The sequence below is a fragment of the Berghia stephanieae genome, chromosome 1 (assembly GCF_034508935.2).
Source record: "Berghia stephanieae isolate SIO BIC M18660-M18661 chromosome 1, UCSD_Bste_1.3, whole genome shotgun sequence".
Lineage (NCBI taxonomy): Eukaryota > Metazoa > Mollusca > Gastropoda > Nudibranchia > Aeolidiidae > Berghia > Berghia stephanieae.
The window spans coordinates 113738114-113762383 of record NC_088360.1 but is presented as its reverse complement, the minus strand read 5'-3'; the positions used below and the strand labels follow the sequence as shown (position 1 = coordinate 113762383).

The 24270-nt window shown below is 33.7% G+C and overlaps 1 protein-coding gene across 13 annotated transcripts in view; it reads right to left on the bottom strand.

Annotated features, from left to right (window-relative positions):
* LOC144962784 (glutathione hydrolase 1 proenzyme-like) overlaps nt 1–18641 on the bottom strand; it is a 38970-nt gene extending 20329 nt beyond the window's left edge. The window contains exons 1-5 of one of the 13 annotated variants that reach the window (XM_078896031.1): nt 11295–11404; nt 5453–5507; nt 4755–4805; nt 4263–4466; nt 2710–2835 (exon numbers count right to left, since the gene is read on the bottom strand). In XM_078896031.1, the coding sequence (XP_078752157.1) occupies nt 2710–2835; nt 4263–4466; nt 4755–4768 (344 nt within the window). In that variant the 5' untranslated portion in view covers nt 4769–4805; nt 5453–5507; nt 11295–11404. Of the gene's footprint in view, nt 1–2709; nt 2836–4262; nt 4467–4754; nt 4806–5014; nt 5432–5452; nt 5522–7023; nt 7265–10726; nt 10797–11294; nt 11526–13898; nt 13977–14380; nt 14412–16889; nt 16978–18052; nt 18163–18413 lie in introns of those variants that run through there. The other 12 variants (XM_078896027.1, XM_078896029.1, XM_078896025.1 and 9 more) reach the window with 12 other exon arrangements.
* Between the last annotated feature and the right edge of the window lie 5629 nt (nt 18642–24270).

Here is a 24270-nt window from a genome sequence, read left to right as displayed (position 1 = left end):
TCTTTTTTTGTAATTAAATTGAAGCTTACATTCAATTTTACATTGTTATTTTTTACGGCAATGCCTGTGGAAATTATTTTTTTTAAACATTTGGACCGTGAAGAGAATGTTAAGTAGTGTGAAATGAATTAAAGTAACCTGGCCCGATTTCTACCTAACACTCTTATCGTAAAGTAAAGTCACTCCAAAAATGTAAGCATAATATTATATAATAAATTGTGTAGGTCTTATATCATGTTTGAACATTATCATATATCTTCATTCCTTTGGAATTTCTTCTTCCTCCTTACTTTATAGAGGTCGCTTCGTTCATACCGCACAAGGTCATACCCATACACCGTTACAGTTTTGGGTGTGTTTTTTTTTTGTTTGTTTTGTTTTGTTTTGTTTTGTTTTTCTTGGGGTGGGGGGTGGGGGGGGGGGGTATCATCTTACTTCCACTAGTATTATCGGCCATTTACAATTTACACCCAGGGACAAAGCGTGAGGGTTTGCCCGTGGAGATTGGACCGGCAAGGAAAAACCGCCGATAGGACGATCATTTCCTGCACTTCCACGACAGTAAAGACGACTGATGTTGTTTTAGATGATGTGCTTGGTGTATGTGTTCTTGCTCTTCGAGAAAAGCGAAAGACACAGCAAAAAAGGACAGTTTGGACTAAATATTGGTTACAAAAACGACCATTGTACACCCACACAAAAATAATATTTATAAAATATAGATAAAAGAAAACTTCTACACAGGTGGTTTTAAAATTAAAGAATCAATATAAACCAATCAGGTGCGTAAATGTTATTTCTATGAAAATTAAACTTTGAATGTTTTACAACATTCCGTGGTTTTTGTTTTTATAATTTATATCATCATCACCACCACCACCACCACCACAGCCACCACCACCGTCATTATTCCATCATCATCATCATCATCATCATCATCATCATCATCATCATCATCATCATCATCATCATTATTATCATCATCATCATCATCACCATTATCAGCATTATCATCATTATCATCACCATCATTATTATTATTGTTATCATTATTATTATTATTATTATTATTATTATTATTATTATTATTATTATTATTATTATTATTATTATTATTATTAATACAGTAGTAGTTGTAGTTGTAGTAGTAGTAGTAGTAGTAGTAGTAGTAGTAGTAGTAGTAGTAGTAGTAGTAGTAATAGTAGTTGTAGTAGTAGTAGTAGTAGTAGTAGTAGTAGTAGTAGTAGTAGTAGTAGTAGTAGTAGTAGTAGTAGTAGTAGAAGTTGTAGTAATAGTAGTGGTTGTAGCAGCAGCAGTAGTAGTATGTGCGTGTTTCTTTAATCTGCTATACTATTATGTGAGATATTATGTGCCATAGCGAATTGACATTATTGACTTTATTCGAATTGAATTGTAAAACCAACATATATATGTATATATATTAAGCCAAGGATTAAAATGGGATGTGTACGCGTAGATTTGACAATGCGTATGGATATTAATTTGTTTAAAACATTTGGACCGTGAAGTGAATGTTAAGTAGTATGAATGGAATAACACTAATTTGAGGTCGCTGATTACGAATCTGCAATTACTTTTTGTGATATAGTCGAGAGAAGAAAAAAAACACTTTTTATGTGAAGGAATGTCTCCCACAATGAGCCACGAATACCGGAAATGTTAATCATCCGACCACGACGATAGCAAGTGAAAGGGGTTTGCCGGCAAGAAATGGGGCATTGCTTGATAACCCGAATCGGCCCAGAGCGACAGCGGATTTGACCGTTGTCTCGCGCGATTCGCCCTCGACATTGCAAGTCGATGCACATAGTGTCATGTCCGGAGGGAGACGATTACGGTAAACTGGCTGAGTAAGATCCGAGAGAGAGGGAATGGGGATGCCCCTCTGAAGCGCATAATTGACGGTGCCCCCGTTTCGAGCAGAAATTAGTCCCGGCAACCCTTGTACGCAGATTCCCTGACTACGGACAGAAATGCATTTACGAGATGGAAGTCGGTTTAGACGAATTTAATTCCTCGTGGGGGCGGGGACGTACACTCCTCTAAGCTTGGTGAAAAGTTGCCAGGCTCTGATACCAGTAAGAGAAGACACTGGGTGGCTGCGAATCTGCTTCGGTCGAGGAACTGCCTAACAGCAAGTGCGCTTCATCAGTGGGGACTTTCCACCTGTCCCACATGTACCCGATGTTGGCAAGAACCCGAAACGACAGAGCATCGAGTCGAACGGTGTGTTGTGACGATGCTACCAGGCGGGTTTGCGACGGTGCACGAATGCGGACCGGACTTTGCTGATTGGGTCGATCGTCATAACATAGTAGTGTGAGAACCATGTCTAGCATGCCGATTTTCTTCCAACAGGCACTGATATCTTTACAAATACGCTTCAACAGTCGTAACGTCACTTCCCTCGTAATGACGTATGGTAACTTAGTAACTGGCTCTAAACTGTCGGAAGAATGGCGGACGCCCTTATGAAATAATTCTCGGACGAGCATAAAAGTGTATCTAGAGGAGAAAAACATTATAAATCTGATCATGTTTTGACTTATATACATTCTGATCACATGACATGTAAAAAAGTTCTAGCTAGCATGAAGAATAAAAAGTATCATTTTCTTTGTTTAGAACCAAGCTGCTCGTTGCTGGGCGGACGTGAGATCAGACTATTGAATCCTATTTCCAACTTACTTGTCACGGACGACAAAGAAAGCGCCCCCACCGACCCCAGAGCTCTGCATATGTAGGAGACCATTACACAACAGGGTTGCCACTGTGGCGTCAAATGCATTTCCGTGCTTTCGAGTAAGTACATCACTGAAATTACAATGTTGGTGGGCAAATGTAAATATGGGTAGGATACGAGATTTATTGATAGATACATTTGAGCATAGATAAATAAATCGATAGATAAGTAATAGATGAACATAGATGCAAAGGTATATAGAGATATATAGTTAATAATTGTACACCAAGTCACAGTTGTAGAATGATATTATATATACAAGCAGGAATAATACATAGGACTTTCAGAGAAAATTGTCAAAACTACATTCAACTTTCTGAAATTCCAGCAACAGGACAACCACCACATTTAGCGAACACATTTAGAATTCGAAAAACACATTTTGATCACAGCATATCAGGGGAAATGATATTAAAACCAACAGGATACACACTTTCAACAAATAATGCATCTTATGCCTGTAGGAAAAATATTTCATCATTAAACACTCGGCAGAAAACCACCATTAACATTAAAAAAAGAATTATACAACTGTCCACATAGATGGAATTATTTATAAGCATACCGGAAGAGATCTAACAAAAACAACAACATTCAGTAGAAGGCCCTCCAAACAGAATCCTAAAGTTTGGTAATTTTAAATTAGAGACATTTATGACGACTGTACAACAAAAAGTGGTAAATGTTTTATAACATAGATGGATATATATATATATATATATATATATATATATATATATATATATGTGTGTGTGTGTGTGTGTGTGTGTGTGTGTATGTATGTATATATTAGATAGATAGATAGATAGATAGATAGATAGATAGATAGATAGATAGATAGATAGATAGATAGATAGATAGATAAATAAATAGATAGATAGATCGTCTTGTATAAAAAATCTATCCATCAAGTGCGTAAAATAAATTATAGTTATATATCTAGTGGAATTATGCTGAGGACACTTTAGACCAGAAGCTAACACCATTAAAAGGCAAATTTCAACAGATCAAAGTTTACTAGCCAAATAAACATTGTTGATGAGCATAACATGCACACACAATTGAAATCGATAGCACACGTTTGCAATTGGCTTCAACAATCATGACGTCACATCTCTCGTATTCTCGCATAGTAACGTAGTAACTAACTGGCTCTAAACTATCGGAACAATGGCGGACGCCCTAAGGAAATATTTCTACGACGAGCATAAACGTGTATCCAGAGGAGAAAAATATTATAAATATGATCATGTTTTGACTTGTATACAGAATGATCACATGACATATGTAAAGTTCTAGCCAGCATGAAGAATTAAAAGTACTAATTTTCTTTGTTTAGAACCACGCGGCTCGCCGTTGCTGGGCGACGTGACATCAGACTATTGAATCCAATTAAGTAGATGACCAATTGAAGAGACCAGATTGTATCTAAAAATCGTTTTTATGTAAAAAAAAAATAAATAAATAAATAAACGGTATACAGGCAAGTTTCACTCACTTTCCAATATCAGAACAAAGTTCATCCTCCGACGCCACCGCTGCATATTTGTACGAGCCTGTTCCCGATCTATAGTGTATTTTTTTCCTGTTAGTGCTATCCTTATCGTCATCTTTGGTGATCCAGAAAGCAGCAAAGATGATAGCAACACTGATCAACATACATCCCAGTAGAACGGTGATCAAGATAGGTCGTCGGGATGTTCTGTGGTATTGAATTGGGAGGCGTACTTAATTCAAAGCAAAGTTTTCAGAGATCTGATACGTGAAGAAATTAACTAAAAATAGTGATGATGATGATGATGATGATGATGATGATGATGATGATGATGATGATGATGATGATGATGATATGATGATGATGATGATGATGATTATTATTATTATTATTATTATTATTATTATTATTATCATTATTATTATTATTATTATTATTATTATTATTATTATTATTATTATTATTATTGATTTATCCAAATTTTTTTCAACTTACGACTTAAACTCCATGTTTTTTTTTATTCAACAACTTGTCGTAATCCTTAACCTGAAATATACCCAAAAAAAAAGTATCGATAATTAGATCGCTTATCCTGAATCTAGCAAAGGCATGGCGGGATCTTTTTTCTTTTTCTTTTCTTTTTTTTTTTTTTTTTTTTGTTTTTGTTTTGTTTTTGTTTTTTGTTTGTTTGTTTTTTGTTTTTGTTTGTTTTTGTTTTTTTGTTTGTTTTTTTTTTTTTTTGGTCAAATACTAACCTTTTTTTCACACAAAAAAGGAAAAGCACTGATTTAAGCCTCAATGAAGTCATAGATGTATCGCAGTTACAACTTACTGGGTGAGAATTACGGATCTGATGTCAGTATAGAGGGTAGAGTTTTAAAATACGAGCCGACCAAAAGGAGAAGTACCAAAATTACTTGAGAAAAGTAAATGGGGTAGGCACTAATGTTGATAATATCAAGAAATATGACTCTCTGCCAGAGGCTTCTTTAGTCAAAAGTAAAATACACGTAAATTTTTAGGCCATATGTACACATTATAAAAAATAGCGTTAAATCTCTAAACATCATAACGAATTCAAATACAACAATAAACTGATATCTCGCGGCGGTGATGAGCAGGATAGAAATGGAAATAAGTAAAGAGAGTTGGTAATTGTACTACCGTGTTGTGTTGCATTTTAATGATCATACCTTTTATTTTATTTATACGATCCAGTGATTAGTAACAGGTGAGAGCACAGAGCAACTGAAATAGAAGTACTGAAGTAGAAATAATATAGTTCAACGATAAATATAACAGGTTTGTCATTTATGATCCTTTTTATTTACATGTCCAATGTCGGGATCAATAATGCATAATCAATAATGGATTTAGTGTTGTAAGCACCACAATACATATGGGGATAATGACGCGCACATTTTAGGTAGGTGCAAATCGGTATACTAGTCGGTATACTAGTCTCAGTAAGAACTGAACTAGTGTGTATGAAAGGTGTCAGACGAAGCAAGAAAGAAAAATACAAGAAAAAATCTATCCCAAACAATCAGTCAACCTTGACTGGGGAAGTCGACTGATTTTTTGGGATGGTTATTTTTTCTTGTATGTTTCTTTCTTGCTTTGTCTGGCACCTTTCATACACACTTGTTCAGTTCTATCTTACACCGGTGCTTCTCCTTAATTTCTTAATTTGATATACTTAGTCTAGTTTCCCTTTTTGCGTTTCTGATCGGTTGTTGTCTTTTTTTTAATCCTAGAAAATATCTCCATCAAGCTGTCGGCTTGTGGTTGTGTGTCGATCCGTCTGAGCGGCTTTGCTTCAGCCCATCCACTGCACGCAACGATCAAGGTCAGTAAGAATCTGTTTCTTTTCCGAGACATACGTAAGGGTACTACAATGTCAATACTGATACGTTGAAAGGGCGTGCCGATTATAGGGGTTTCTCCAAGGCGTACATGAATTGTATAAGAGCGGTTTGATTTTGTTTGACAGCTATTGCATGACTTGACATAGAGCTTAATACCGGCATCGCGTCCGGGCCAATAGTAATGGTTAGTTATGCGTTGAATTGTGGCTCATATTCCCATGTGTCCAGAGAAGGCGATATCGTGACAATCTCCATGACTTGGAAAATTAATTGTGCTGGAGTCATAAAAGTATGTAGGCGACGCTGTGAGCAAAATATGTATGAGTTATTTGAAATCCCGAGAAATATAGGAGGGATTTGAAATAAATCACTACAGCCTCAACAAGGAAGTGTGTTGTACACACTTTATATATATATATATATATATATATATATATATATATATATATATATATATATATATATTTCCCCTTATTCTTAGACTCTATCATCCTCATCATCGTCATCATAATCACCACCAACAACACCAGCTCCACCACCACCTTACCACCACCATCATCATCATCATCATCATCATCATCATGATCAGATGTGTATTTTTTGTAAAAGAGAGTAAGATTTCTAGCAACAGTCAAACGGTCTAAGGTGTGATTACCATCAAGAGAATTCTAGTAATGTAAGAAAGTATTTTCTGGTGGATAACCTTTAAGCTTTTGCTGGTATAATAAACACATCATAACATTGTTTCTACTCGTATGACCTAAATAATAGACATTATGTATAATAAAGCAGGTTAAAACATCGACATCATTCGTAAAACTTATACATTTACAAAACGCTTTTTATATTTTGGCTTGGAATGAAGTCTTTGTTTTCAAAACCACAGCTAAACCAACCTTTAATTCGACTTCTTCTTCTTCTTCTTCTTCTTCTTCTTCTTCTTCTTCTTCTTCTTCTTCTTCTTCAAGTACCAAGTCTGTGCCAGACATCGGTGATCATCTCTCTGATCAGCCTCAAAAAACTAATATTAATTCGACCATTAGTCTCAAATATGGAAATTCCTTTGGAGTTTAAACATTGGCAATTTATATCAAATTGAGGGTCATCTTAAAAGATTGATAATAAGTCGTGACGCCACTTCCGTCTAACAACGCTTACAGCAAACAAAATTGTTTCCCATTGTAAATAGGTCGACACTCAGATGGTGTAAAACATTAAACCATTTTAGCAAAGAAAATTCGATTATTCTGATTTTTTTTAAAGCAAATGTACTCGTAGTAAAGACCAGAGTTTGATTCTTTCTGTTGAATGTGATAAATAACAATGTGAAATTGAATGTAAGCTTCAATTTAATATACGAAAACAGATAAAATGTACATTTCGGGTTTCCCCTTTATTAACAAAACAGGATTAATGAAACACTACAGACGAATGAAATAATGTGGTAGTGGCGTTGTTAATGCAGTTTAGAAAGTGAAATATAAAAACGTGTAGACTATTGTTGGAAAATAAATTCTGTTGAATGTGGAACCGAAAAAACTGTTGCCCGGCAAGTGTGGTGTCGTACTTTTTGTCCCTATTGAAGTATAAAGTTTTTTTGGTCGAAATGAATCAAACGGTTTGTCAATGCAGGTAGAAATATCTTGTGTTTAGATAAGAAATAAATAACTGTATCCCACTTTTGCTGTTAAAAGTCATGGCTATACAAACGTAACCGTTTAGTATATAACAAGTGCTTTCTTTTGTGTGCTATCGAGCAAGAATATTGGGAAAGATCATAATATGGTCATCATTAAATTATTGGCATTATTTGATAGCTGTTTTGTTATGTAATCAACTGTTAGGCTATGTCAGTATTGTGGTCATTGTCATCGTAGCAACTAAATAATTGTCAAGATAAGAAATAGATTACCAACTTTAAATTTTTATCAACAAATTGCTGAATACAACCTAATCCCTTTGAAATATTAATGATATATAATATAGATAATAGATAACAAATCATAATTGCATCTAAAAAAATTCTAAGATTGTACTGGGATAAAACATCGCACTCTTCGATTGCCTACGGTACGGGATTTTTAACAATCTCACGTTTTAAAATAATAGTAGCATTGCACAGAGATGGCTTCCTTCATATTTAAGATACTGATATTGGTCTGGGATAAGGAATTAAATGGGGTAAAATACTGATTTTGTTCTGGGAAAACGAATTTATATCCTTTAAAATGCTGATTTATTCTGGGATAGTGAATTACCGGTTTTAAACTGCTGTTATAGATAGTATGACGTTGACATCATTCAGATCGTTGTTATTGCTTTTTGCGATCCGCGTTTATGAGTAAGTTTCACTAAACTGTATTCACCAGACTATAAACGTTTAAGGTTACACATAGCTTTATGTGTTGGTTCGTTATACTTCCGGATGACAATGTTGTGAACTTCTTAGCCAAGCGCATACTATCTATACTGGGATAATAAACCCGCAGCCTAATGTAAAGGAAATAAAAGAGAAGACGATTATAAAGTTAATGATATAGATAATATGTGGAAATAATTAAAAGTAGCCTACTTATACAAAGATGTTTTAGTCTTCACCAACAAAAAAAAACCCAGCTTAAATACTAAATGACAGATAATATTATATAATGTCACGAAAAATTGGTGCCCGTTAATTTGAACGTTATTAAAATGGTAAACGTATATTGCAGACCTACCTACTTGAAAAAATAAAAATTCGTAGTATGTAGGAGATAAAAATTGCAGTTGCTATAGTTAACTTAATATATTAACAATTTCCCTCACAAGGATTCAATAACACTTCAAAAGCCTTAAAATTATGCACCCGGCGTCAACTTTCATTTTCAACAAGTTGTAATGACTTAGTAACGCTCGTGGAGTTCTGAACTTGGAGCCAAAATATCGTAATTCTGCGAATTTTTCGTAGTACTAAGCAGGTCTAATATTGTTATGAGTTTCCCTGTCAAAGACTGAAAATACAAGAAATTAAAGGACCATTCCATTCGCTGGATCGTAGATTAAAAAAAAGCCATTCCTAAATAGAGAAATCTAGCATTTGGGGGGAATGTTTTACGTAGTTGTGTATTCTACTTTCTGCTTTGTTGGGCTGTATATTGTCATAGACAGAATATTGCATTGCTATACGACTCCAATATCTACCATTAATTAATTGTTCCATATTCAAATAATAAGTAACAACGACCAAAATTCAAATTGATTTTCACAACAATGCGCATACCATATTGGAACAGATTAAGATACCTATCACATCCATCCTTGAATTTTAAGAGGTAACGTGGTGATCTAATTCAATTATATACGATAGTCCATGCATTCTCCTAATGGCCACACGTAGTATTATTTCCTTGATTACTCCACTGTCCGTATAAAATCTATGTGACTGGCTCCTTGATAACATTACGACAACATTCTTTAATTTTGAATTTGTAAGAACACGACAATAGTAGTAGTAGTAGTAGTAATAATAATAATAACAATAATAATATAATAATAATAATAATAATAATAATAATAATAATAATAATAACAATAATGATAATAAATAATAATAATAATAATAATAATAATAATAATAATAATAATAATAATAATAATAATAATAATAATAATATAATAATAATAATAATAATAATAATAATATAATAATAATAATAATAATAATAATAATAATAATAATAATATAATAATAATAATAATAATAATAATAATAATAAGTCCCAGGTTTAAGATGTTTTGACAAGATGAGGGTCATTTTGATCAATCGATAGTTTTCTGGCTAAAATGTTTAATGCGTGTACTTTCATAGTACGACAGTATTGTTTCGTACTCGTCCTATTGAATTGTTCATCAACCCATACAGTCTAAATGTGTGAGGCGATGTGGTTTAGTGGTATCACACTCGCCTTCGGATCGGACGGACATGAGTTCGAGACCCGCTCTGGGCGGTTTAGTGTATGGTAGAGTCCTTGAAAAAGGCTCTTTACTCACATTTTCTCATCGGATTATTATTCCTCAATTTTCTCACATTGGACAACACTGGTGATTCAGTTGACCTCAGACGTTTGTTTCATGGATTCTCTATATTCTTCATGAAAAGCCTGAGCACGTATCTAACAATGCCTCGCGGAAAGGAGTAATTTTTAAAAATTTTCTTTCATTTACACACTAACATCTTCATTATTAAACGTTACCACAGTAATTTGAACTCACCCTTAAGCATAATAGAATTTGATATAACATAAGAGAGAAGTCTTTTTCGGAATTGATAAAAATTTATTTGTATGCATTTGAAAATAAATACTTTAAACTATTCCGTCCAAGGCATATTATCTTTGAATGACACGAGATTGATAAAATTGATTCTAAAGGACAACATTTAATCAAATCATAAATGTTTATTGAAGATGAATGCGTATCTACACCACGAAAAGAGATCTAATCTAAGTATTCAGGGTTCCAAAATCAAAACCGAGGATAACTATGACTAATCAGATTCAATGAGGAATGGGACTTCCTTGTTGCAATGCTTATATACACAATGAATAATAAAGAACCTACTTGGAGAGTTCCATGTGAAGTTCCAGGTAGAGCACTAAAATCTGCCCCTTGTTTATCTAGAAATCTAAGTACGTAAGCGACTGGATCTTAACTTGGGTTAAATTGCTATTGATCAAAGCACTGCCGCCCTATGGCTGGATGACAGCTCTGCTGTACTTTGAATAAACACGTATCGAAAACTTTAGCTAGAAAATTCGTCCTTCGAATATCGGTCGATTAAAATGACCCTCACCTTGCAAAAAACTTCCATGAAGTCCCAGGTTTGAGAATTTCTAAATACTTGGTATAAGAATAGAAAAAGTGAGAAAATGCTAAGGGAAAAAGCCACAGAACTTTTTCAAAAATCTTAGAAGTGTATGACATTAAAATATAATGATATTTCCAACTAGTGATATTACAAAAGGTCCCCACAAAAGTATAGCTTTAAATTATTAAACAAGTCTGCTGATTTAATTAAATTCTAACTTTTTTTAAAGATAAGAAAATGTTAAAAGTAAAATGAAAAGATTTTGACAATCAAAACGTACCTATTCAGTAACACGTAAAGACAATACAATTAGATACGCACAATCAAATTTTGTCTTGTGTTGTCTCAAGTTTACTCTTCTGTTTTCTTGGATCAGCAGCGTTGCTCTGACTTTTTGTGAAGAAGATGTGCAGTGTGGATACTTCTTCACTCTGTACCGAACACAGTCCAAACAAATATTGAGAACAACAACAAAGCTTTGCACTATCCTTTTATATCTGGCTAGATATTTGACCGAACAAGTTCTTAGCGGGCACCTTATATTATCATACTCTTCGAAGGAGATGTGATATTACGACATACGTCGTTTTTTTTTTTTTTATTTGTCACCGAACCGACTAGCATTTAATATTTGTATAACACAGTCTTGCCTTTCTCTGTGTTATATTTAGTTTGTTACCGAACCGACCAGTATAACACAGTTTCGGCCTTCTTTGTGTTATACTTTATTCTATGATTTTTATGTAACTCTTTTTATCTTACTGACACTGCATAAATTTGCCTTCTCTATGTATTGATTTTGGTCACCCGTTTACTGACTTACACAATACAGTAACCTTCACTACGCCTTGTTCTTTTCCTGCCCCGGCCGGATGAGGCCTGCCGTGGGTTTATATAACCATGGTGAGTAGTATTCATAAGACGACTGAGAGGCGTTGTCAACACAAGATAGCCTAACAACAGGTTTGAAAAATAACAATGCATGGTCGCCTTAAGCTAATTTCCCACTGAGACTTAAGCTCGTTCTACAGAAACGTGACAGTAATCTCCACAATTTCATGAAAGAACAACAAAGCAAGTAAATGAAAATAAACAATTGCTTCAACCCGACATTATTATGAGGCATATCCAACTTACCTGTGTACTTCTCAGGTTTTATACGCCATGAATGCAATTTAAGATATTTAGTATAACCATTTCATGAAAAAAACATTTATTGAATTGGGTATTATTTTAGTATCGAGTCACAAAGCCTCTGCTTTGAACGGTAAAGACTTTTGGTAGGGGGAGATAATTCATTCAGATTGCCTCCTATGACGTCTCATTACTGATTGCTGATATTTTTGCCAGCCAGAGAGTCAAGCATTATTTACCCTATTCTAAATAATAAACTACAGGTTGTTGCAGTATCACTTAACTTTTTTAAAGCCATCCACGACTGATAAACAGAATGTAATTTTTTTTAAACTTGATCTTTTATAAAGTGCAATAGCCACGAAACGTACTCAAAGCGTTTTGCCTGAGGACCCAAGCCACGGGCGACACTAATCTTTAGGCGGAGCTATAACACTGTGAGTCGCTATTAAAAATTAAAACATAAAAGTACAGGTGTTTACATCTCAACTCGCAAGTCCATGGATGACTGAAAATTTTAATTTTACTAAAAGTGATGCAATGCATTTAGTTAGAAAACTCACAACATCCACCAACCGGATTTCACGTACCATCACACAAAACAATTTGTAACTTTAAACGTTTATGATTAATACATCTTGGTGAGACCTACTCGTAAAAATGGCTGGTTAAAAACAGTAACTAAGAGCTGAGTGATGTCAATTTCGTTCTAGCTATAGAAAGTTTCAGACTAGTTGGCCCCCCTGTCAAACAGACTCGGGTTTTACAGTTAAGATGCCACTGATTCCTCAGGCGTAAGACTCTTTGACAAGTTGGAGTTAATACAAAATCCTCGACATATGAAGTAAACAATTTCCTGCTAAACTTTGAAATGAGGAGTTTTGTCATTACACAGTGATTGATCGGACTTTTTTGTTACAAAATTATCATGCACACACACACACACACGAATATTTAAATATGGATGACAACAAATCCGTAATCTATGATATAATTAATTTCATTTTTAAACCGCTATTGCTACTACTACAACACTTATTAATCTTATTACTAATGCAACTACCATTACTACTACTACTACTACTACTACTACTACTACTACTACTACTACTACTACTACTACTATTACTACTACTACTACTACTACTACTACTACTACTACTACTACTACTACTACCACTACTACTACTACTGTTACTACTAGTACTATTACTACTACTACTACTACTACTACTACTACTACTACTACTACTACTACTACTACAACTACTACTACTTGCTGCTATTATTATTACTACTATTACCACTACTACTACTACTACAACTACTACTACTACTACTACTACTACTACTACTACTACTATTACTATTACTACTACAACTACTACTACTACTACTACTACGACGACGACGACTACTGCTACTACTCCGACGACTACTACTACTACTACTACTACTACTACTACTACTACTACTACTACTACTACTATTACAAGTACTACTACTGCTATTATTATTACTACTACTACCACTACTACTACTACTACTACTACTACTACTACTACTACTACTACTACTACTACTACTACTATTACTATTACTACTACAACTACTACTACTACTACTACTACTACTACTACTACTACTACTACGACGACGACGACTACTGCTACTACTCCGACGACGACTACTACTACTACTACTACTACTACTACTACTACTACTACTACTACTACTACTACTACTACTACTACTATTACAAGTACTACTACATAGTTTGCCACGACTTACTGAATTCCCACAACTTTAGCCCTAGGACTATCTTAACTCAAAGAAGAATTCATGACCTACAGTTATGCACTCAAAAATCGTTTGTTAAACATGTCCCGATATAAATATATTGTGAGAACATTATCAGCGCACAATAATTTTACAATACGGAAAACACATTTAGTTTACTTAGTAGTACACAAAGCAATATCGCGAGAACCATTGGAATGAGGAACCAGTCAAACAGGAAAAGGGGTGTAAAATTTCAGGCTACACTCAACAGTTTTCACGGTCAAAAAATATTTAACAGCAGGCCAGTTAACACTATATTAATATCTGTTGACCGAAAAAAAACATGTATCAGCATATTCTATCAAAAATGTAAGTTTAATAATAATAATAATGATAATAATAATAATAATAATAATAATAATAATAATAATAATAATAATAATAATAATAATAATAATAATAATAATAATGATAATAATAATAGAACATACGAGTATATACCATATATGTGTAGACCTCAAAGAACTTAACGATTAGATACAGTACCGGTCAGTCGCATATCCACGGTTACAGTCTTTCACGCACTAATTCACTCAGGGGAAATATTATAAATGTATAGAGAATATAAAACCATAATGAAACTTAAAGAAAACCCAACCGTGCAATTTTCAGCGAAAAGTTGGCCAGTTTACTGCCGTACTCTGTAAAGAGACGGAATTTAAATTTTTGCCAGAAAACGCATCCTTCAAATTTGTTCGATTTTTATGACTCTCATCTTGGAAAAAAAAATACAAACTCACAAATCTGGAACTTTTCGTGGGCCCAGGTTTGAGAGTTTTGCAAAGATGGGGATCATTTAAATCGATAGATAATTGAAGGACGAGTTTTCTGGCCAAATTATTAAATAAGTGTTGTTGTTTTCTTTTTTCCAGAGTATTTGTTAACTGTCATTTTAAGTCTCGGCGCAGCTCGCTTCCCTTACTGACGAGCAAGAGAGATTCAAACCAACGTTCCAATTTGAGAACACATTATTGAGAAAACAGTACTTTGGGAATTTTGGATAAATTGTACTAGATCTATTTAAATTATGATTTTTTTAATCTTATTTTACATTTAGTTGATCCAGGTTTGACTGAAATTGAACCTCAACTCAGCTTTGATGCCCAGTATTGATCAATGCGGATTGAAAAATCCGTTTAAAATAACTATAGTTTAACAATAAATCTATTAATTAAATCTTTAGATAATTTTACATTATTATTATCATTTTTATTATTGTCATCATTATTATTATTATTATTATTATTATTATTATTATTATTATTATTATTATTATTATTATTATTATTATTATTATTATTATTATTCATTATTATTATTATTATTATTATTATTATTATTATTACTACTTATTATTATTATTATTATTATTATTATTATTATTATTATTATTATTATTATTATCATTATTATTATTATTATCATCATCATTATTGTTTGCTTTGCTTCATTATTGATATTTATTTTATTTTATTTTTATTTACTTTTATTTCTTTTATATATAAATGATTTACCATGTGGCATAAATTCCGCCTGCAAACTGTTTACAGACGATACAAAGATCTATAGTACAACTGAACATCATAACATTCTACAAAATGATATATTTTCACTTTTCAAATGGTCTACAACATGGCATTTGGATTTTAATGTTTGGAAATGTAAAGTATTACATATAGGAAAAAATAATCCATGTCATAATTATTTTAGCGATACTTCTATGTCAAATCTACTTTCCGTTGTGCCTTATGAAAAGGATGTGGGAGTTACTTTTGATTCACTTTTGAATTTTGATGTACATATTGATAATTGTGTAAGCCGTGCAAACAGAATGATGGGAATAATATATAGAAGTCTTGATAAAACCATATTTTTATATTTGTATAAATCGCTCGTTCGACCAATTCTAGAATACGGAAATTGCATCTGGAGCCCATTATATACAAGACAATCTATTAGTATTGAAAGTGTACAGAGGAGAGCTACCAAAAAGATTTATACAATACAGTATCTATCTTATAAGGAAAGGTTAGAATTTCTTGACTTACCCAGTTTAAAATATAGAAGAATTCGTGGGGATTTAATTCAGGTTTATAGATTGCATGCTATGGATAGGATAGACTTTTTTGATTTTTTATCATATTCTAATATTACTTTTACTAGAGGGGACAAGTTTAAGATTTTTGTCTCTAGATGCATAAGACAAAACTGGTTCGCTATTCGTATAGTTCAGAAATGGAACAGTTTGAAATTTGAAACAAAGAATGCAAAATCCATGGATTATTTCAAGGTGTTAGTAGACAGGGAATTATATGATGGGAGATTTATATATGACGAATAATACTTGTTTCCACTGCTGTTGACATGGCTTTCAATCGTGTATGTATATATTATGCATTATTATATTATTATGGTTATCTTCTATATGCGTGTGTATGTGTGTGTGTGTGTGTGTGTGTGTGTGTGTGTGCTTTGCATGTCACGGTTAAAGATATATGTTTGTACACCACATATACATGAGTACATTTAAGTTGAAATACTATCATTACCACGTGTATCATCATTATTGTAATCTTTAATCAATAGATTTATGGCATTACTATTAATATTAAGGGCATTCAAAGCATCTTATCCTATTTTGCCCTATACCATATGTTATGTTATGTTATGTTATGTTATAACATAACATAACATAACATAACATAACATAACATATGGTATAGGGCAAAATAGGATAAGATGCTTTGAATGCCCTTAATATTAATAGTAATGCCATAAATCTATTGATTAAAGATTACAATAATGATGATACACGTGGTAATGATAGTATGTTAATTACTTGATTTATTGATTGGAAATAGTATATTCTTCCATGTGTTATATTGGCAATTGCCTAGAATTAAACCTTTGAATTGAAATCAAAATTGATATTCTACTAACCGTATTAGATATCGAGATATAGAGTAAATGTGCATTCCTATTCCCTTAGAACATCATTTCTGCCGTACATATTTTTAAAACTGGGAGCAGAAAACTACTCCTTCAAATATCAATCGATTAAAATGACCCTCATCTTGTCAAAAACTCTGTTGTTTCAATGGACGTCACAGATTGGAAACTTTGTTTTTGTTTTTTGTTTGTTTTTTGTTTTGTTTTTTGTTTTTTGGAGGGGGTGGGCGTTGACAATATGAGGGTCATTTTAAAGATAGTCACAGGTTGGAGAGTTTTTAAAAAGATAAAGGTCATTTTAATCGATTGATGTTTGAAGAACAAATTTTCTGACCTAAAGCTTTAAAAACATGTTTTACAGAGTACGGCAGATTTATTTGTGACAAGCTATATCGATACGGTATTGTGTTGATGTGGATTAGGTGCTGAATATCAATTTTAATAACATGCGACTTTGGGAGCTCAGGGAGCAGGAATTTGTGAAAGATAAAGATCTGAATGATTGTGTATGAAACAGTATTAAACAAAGCAAGAAAGAAAACTACAAGAAAATAAATCATCCCAAAAAAATCAGTCTTCTTCGACTAGGAATCGAACCTCAGACCTTCTGATATACGGTCTAAGGTTTAATCCCCAGTCGAGAAAGACAAAAAGAAAAAAGAAATAATAATTTTGTAGACTGCTCTTACGACAAGAGGATGGAACTCGGTACTTTTTGGATACAAAGCAAAGTCAATACAACTGCCCTACTACCTCTACTCATTTGCCAAGATTCTACAGTTCTACCTCGAGGTCAATTGCCAAGAGTCTAAAGTTCATTTGTTAGGACATTTATGGAGGTGAATGGCAATCTATTACAGAGACGACTGATTTCACGTTTCAAGGTATCCCTCTTAACAATGAGATAAAATTTGATGAAAAAGAGAGATTTTCAGTTGTTGCATAATCAATACTTTTGACAAAATAAGTTTTAAAAACTTTAAAGAGACTCGAGCCCTGGACCTTCCGATCCGAAGGCGAGTGTCATAGCTCTAGACCGCATAACCACATCTAGACATATTCCAAAGTTATAAAAAGTCAAAATCTGATAAACTACGCTCTAAGAATTGCTTGACTTCAGTTTAAACATGTTAAAATATCGAAAAGTAGCTTGCCTTCAATGTTGAGGTAGATATCTTATAAACACCTGGTGCAAAGCCAAAATGATAATATTCATCCGTCTTCTCCTCCCAATTAACATTTGTTTTTGTCGGAGCACTACGACAACGACCGATTATAAATAGGCTATATTAAAAACGTATTTTTCTCAATTCAGGTCACAGCGTTGAAAAGAGTACTGATGTCAATTAGTAAAAACAAGATTGGTCTTATTCTTGAGGCTTGAAAGTCAAAATCGCAAATCGAATTGATTCGACATACAATGATTTAGTCTCTGAGCGATAGACAACTCTTGACAAGACTAAAAGAATTTATAGGCTTGTTATTTTTCGACATTTGAATAAAAAAAATATTTACCTTGTAATGTTAGGTCAAGATTACAAATTTGTTGAAAGTTATAGATGGAATGAAGATGACGTCAGTCAGGTCTTTGTTATTGTATTTGGTCATCGACTTTTAATTTTAAGTAATTCTCACTAAACTGTATTAACCAGATTATAAACAGCCAAGATTACACATGTGTTGGTCCGTTATATTTCCAGATAGCAATGTTGTGAGTTTATTAGCCAAGCGCAGACCATCTATATGATAAAAAGATAATAAAAGATAAGATATACTTTACTGGTCCTTGTCACTAGTTTTATGACATTAAGATAGAAAGATATATTTCCAACCACAATCGGACTAATAATATTACAAAAGGTCCCCACAAAAGTATAGATAGTATGCAGATGACGTCACTCAGGCCTTTGTTATTGTTTTTGCCATCCGCGTTTGTGAGTTGTTCTCACTAAACTGTATTAACCAGACTATAAAAGTTCATGGTTACACAGAGTTTGTGTGTTGGTCCGTTATACTTCCGGATGGCAATGTTGTGAACTCCTTGGCCAAGCGCATTCTATCTATAGCTTTATATTACTAAACGAGTCTGCTAATTTAACTCTCTCCTTACCAGATATTTTCAGAATTTCACCTGAAACTTTATACTCACCCAACACAAAAATAGATTTTTTCAAGCAGTATAGTAACGAGAATATTCTATATTTTGTTCGAAAAATTAGCACTGCAACACAGTGTCGAGTTTTTATAGCTATAATTATAACAAAATGAAATCAGAATAAGCAAATTGTTCGCTGTATCGTAATGAATGTTACCATTTTCCTAAGGAGAGGGTTAATTATCTTATAACTTTATTTCAAAATAAGAAAATGTCAAAAAATAAAATAAAAAGGTTTGACAATAAAACGTACCTATCTGGTAACACGTAAAGACAATAGAATAGGTACTTCTACACTATTGACCGAACAGCGACCCAGATAAAGCATAATATATTGGGAACAATCATGCTTCTCAAACGTTCTTCTCCCACACGACTTATCACTATCCTTTTGTGTCTGAATAGTGATTTGACCAAACAAGTTTCAAGGCACCGAATATTATTATCACAGTCCTTTATGGAGATGTGATATTATGACATTCGTCTCTTTTTATTTGTCACCAAGAGGGCAATACAACCGGCCTGCATTGAGTATTTTATAACACAATTTTGCATACTTGATTGGGACTCGTACACATGGGACAGATCGACATTTTCTGTTCCATGATTTTAATGGTCACTTTTTGATCGAACTGACATTTCATAGATCGGCCTTCTCTATGCTATGATTATTCTTTTGGTCACCTGTTTGCGACTTACACATAGTACAGATCGGCATTTTCTATACTATGATTTGGTGGTCACTCGTTCGAACAACTGATTCACATAACACAGTATCCTGCGCTATGCCTTGCTATTACTGAGTTTGCGCGACGGGGCGCGAACGGGCCGATTAGAGATAGCCGACGTTTGGGATTGTTTGGAAGCTTTAACTCTTCCCACTTGTCATTATGACATCCGAAATGTTATCGCCGTCCACATCTATGCCAGAATAGAAAGAGAGGGTGGAGCCTACCAGGTTATATCATTTTACAGAACCCTAATTTCATCATTAAAGTTCTGTCCACTGACAGGTGGGTGGATATCGCTTTCCAGATTTGATGTTCTTATATGAGATCCTGAGATTTTTTACCAATCAACGATTGCTCTTTTGATAGCTCGCTTGTCAACATGTCTCAGCTCATCCCTTGATTTATGTTCAGGCATCACAGGCGGTACATGTTGTGTAACTTCAAAGACCACGATTGACCGAAAGCGACGGATGGTTGTGTAATGTGGCTTGGACCTTGTATCGTTTCGTCACTATCTTTACAAATTAATACAACAGGGAACATAATAGTTGAGTAACCGCCTCGTGAAAAAAAAACTCGTGGCGTTTCCCATTCGTGTAAAAGTTTATTTTTCTTCACAGTTGGTAAAATCGATACCTGTGAAAAATATTTGGTTGATTGGAATTCCAAATCGACCACTTGAAGATGAACCAGAGGTCACTAAAGTTCAGATGAGGTCAACTACATTTGTCAATTATTTACTCGTAAATTTTCGATATTTTATAATATGTTTAAGAATATAAAAACTTTATTATATGTTAAACAAATCACATGTACACTTTTGTTAATATTCCCTTCGATATGTACTAGTTATTTCCCTTGATTTGATTTTTTAGATTAATAAAAATATTCCTCTTTTTAAAATAACATGCGAACCGCACTTTACTTTATACTACTCAAATCATAAAGTTTACTCTTTTGGCTGTCAGCAACAAGGGTATAAAGTTACAAGCAAAGCAAACAATATTTTATTGAGTTATGGCCCATGATAGTAGAGTCACTGCATCGTGCATAGACTCGAGTTGTTTCAGCTACGTGTGTTAGTTTACTTCAAATTTGGTAAGATTGATATCTTCTAAAAAAATTTGTCCGATTGAAATTTCAATTCGACTTCTTGAAGGTCTTCCAGAGGTTAATCAAGTTCAAGGCCAGCTATAATAAACATTTAATAACTTGCAAATTATCGATATTTTCCAACATCTTTAAGAACATACACACTTTATTATATGTTAAACAAATTATATGTAGGCCTACACTTTTATTAATACTCCCTTCGATTTGTACGATTCATTGCCCTTGATTTGATTTTTAGATATTCCTCTTTATAAAATAACTAGCAAATCATACTTTATCTTCTACTACTTAAATAAAGTTAACTGTTATGGATATAAGTAACAAGCAAATAAAGAAAAATGCATAATATTTGATTGAGTTATCGCCCATTATGGTAGAGTCACTAAAAAGTGCAAAAACTCAAATTGTTTCATATTCGTGTGGAAGTATGTTTTTCTTCAAAGTTGGTAAGATTGATATCCTTGAAAATAAGTTGGCCGATTGGAATCTCAATTCGACCACTTGAAGGTCATCCAGAGATCACTCAAGTTCAATGGAGCTACAAAAATTTTCTAGATGTTTCACAAATAAACACTTGGTTTTTGTTTTGTTTTTTCAATGTGAAAAAGGACGATAGCTCATTTGAATTTTGATATAGAGCTAAGATTTTTTGTATAGAGCCTAAGGACACAATCAAAGTTTTTTTGTTCTTAGATTGCTATAGATGTCCTATTACCTTTTGAGTTCTATTTTTAGTCACATAATTCAATGGGCGATAACTTCATTAACCATGATCTGATTTATTTGCGAGTTGGGAATAATGTTATTCTCTGTATGTGGTATTTTTTGTTCTCTTTACAAATTATAATTTGCTTAACAGTTTAAGTGATGCTCTGGAAAATCGTGCTCTTTTTAGAAAGGCAAAGGACACGTAAATAAAGGGCAATAACTCCTTGAAATGATGAATGATTTAACTATTTTTTCTTAGGTGATATATTTAGATCCTATTAAAGATTTTTGGTTGTTTGCAAGGTATCAAATTCTTGATATTATGGGAGTTCTGAATTTAACCATAATGCCACCGTGTTTGACCTCAATGTGACCCCCCGAAAGGTCAGATCCAAGTTCCAATCGGACAAAAATTTTATTTTTTGTCTGCTTATTCGGCTTATAAAGAAAGTTAAACTTTTACACGAATCCGAAAAAACAATGGTCTCGGAGACCCTACTATAACGTTTTAATCATCATCAGAATTATCATCATCATCGTCATCATCATCATCATCGTCATCATTATCATCATCACCATACTAATAATAATAATAATAATAATAATAATAATAATAATAATAATAATAATAATAATAATAATAATAATAATAATAATGATAATAATAGTAGCAATACTAATGCTAATAACAATACATCGACAACAATAAAAACAATTACCATTAGGTACCACAATCATCATTACCATCACCACCACCACAACCACCACCACAACCACCACCACAGCCACCGCCATCACCATCACCATTATTACCATCATCATTATGGTTATAATAACATTGACTTATTTATTATAATTATAGATTGTGGGACGAATGTTGTCCTGTATCTGGTTGTTCTAATTTGAATTTGTTTATTTCGTCTCGGGTCACATCTGTAGCTCTAGCTACATAATTTGGAAGGTATATTATGCCCGTCACAGATAATGAAATAAAAATATTGTCACATGCTCTAGCTGCTGGTTTAAACAATGTTAATTAAAGGAGGAAAAACAAGGTACTTTAGATAAGGACGCCGATTAAGATGTTTATTTTTCTATGTTTTGCAAATTAGGACTGTGTCAAAAGGGTCGTTGATTTTCTTTGAGACTTGATAATGTAAATGTTGCTGCTCGAAGCAGTTTTGTATATTCATCGTAACAACGCCACTACCACATCTCATTCATCTGTAGTGTTTCATTCATCCTGTTTTTTTTTTATAAAGGGGAAAACCGAAACATTTATTTGATCTGTTCTTTTAATAAAATTGAGGCTTACATTCAATTTCATTATTTCTTTGGAGACTTGAGGACATAGTCATTTTTTGTGATTGAAGGAGGGTAGGTGCATGTCGCTGCATATTTCGGGTTCAGAAGTTACACCTTTCCGGACTATTTGCGCCTTTTAGTTCAGCTTGCTTATCTGTTAGGATGTGCTTCCTTAGTCTTTAGTCATCCAAGATTTGTCAACAAGGCAGCGGTAGTTTTATTTCATAGCGTCCATCTCCTAGACCTATTGCCAACCAACCGTATTTTTTTTCAGTGCCCTTCTCCCTAGTCCAATGGTGACGAGCTCCAGTCACGCGAAGAAAGGATAGGTTGGGTTGGGGACATGGCGCCTGTTAGGCGATATTACAGTTCTTTCGGACAGAGACAACGCTGTTAACGGCCAGGTACTCATTTTACACCTGAGTACGGTGAGAGAATGTGAGTTAAGAGCCTTCTCCAAGGACTCAACTCTGCGTTGAACGAGGCTCGAACCCAGGACCTCCCGATCCGAAAGCGAGTGTCATACCACTAGACCACATTATAGTCTTATCAACCCCACCCGCGTTGAAGGCTAAAGCCAGCATCTTCTAGTGGTCTCCTCCATCTTTGAACTGTCCGGCATGGATCTTCCTGCCTGGACATAAGTCAACTAAGCAGGCTCAGCCCTCCAGACCCTAATGGCACACAAGTTCCCCACCTGAGAAATTGTTTGTTTTGTTGGGGTTTTTTTTCATAATTAATGTTAACTAATATTTTAAGAGGAACGGAAAAATATATTATTAGAATATTTGACAGGTTATGAAAAATCATAAGTTTTCTTCAATGAAAAAGCTGATTCTCCACCCTGCCCCCCTCTCTGAGAAAATACAGAAAATTTGAATTGGTCATTGACGATTCTAATACAGATTGATAGTCAAATAACAAAGAAATTCCCGAATACATTTTATTATGCACGATTCTATGATCAATATGTTGTTTGTTTCTCAAATTTAATGAGTCAACATCTACCTCTGTCATGGTTATAAGCAGTGAAAAACAATTCATACGAAACAAGAGCTTTTAGCTAATCAGCTCTGACAATTTTTACTTATCTATCCTCTTGGGGCTTAAGCAACACATAAGGCTTATAAAATGGATCTCCGTCTGTTGTAATCAGATGCCATCTTTGTTATTTGAGCTTCTGTATAATGGTAGTCAATCGCAAAGTACTTTCCGTCAGATCTAACAGACCCAGCTACCTAGTTGATGCTAGGTCGACGGGGAGGGAGGGGGGGGGGGGAGCGGATCAGAAAATAATGTCAACTTCACTCGAGATCGATCTGGTCCCCTTGCGTATGAAGCGAACGCTCTACCAACTGAG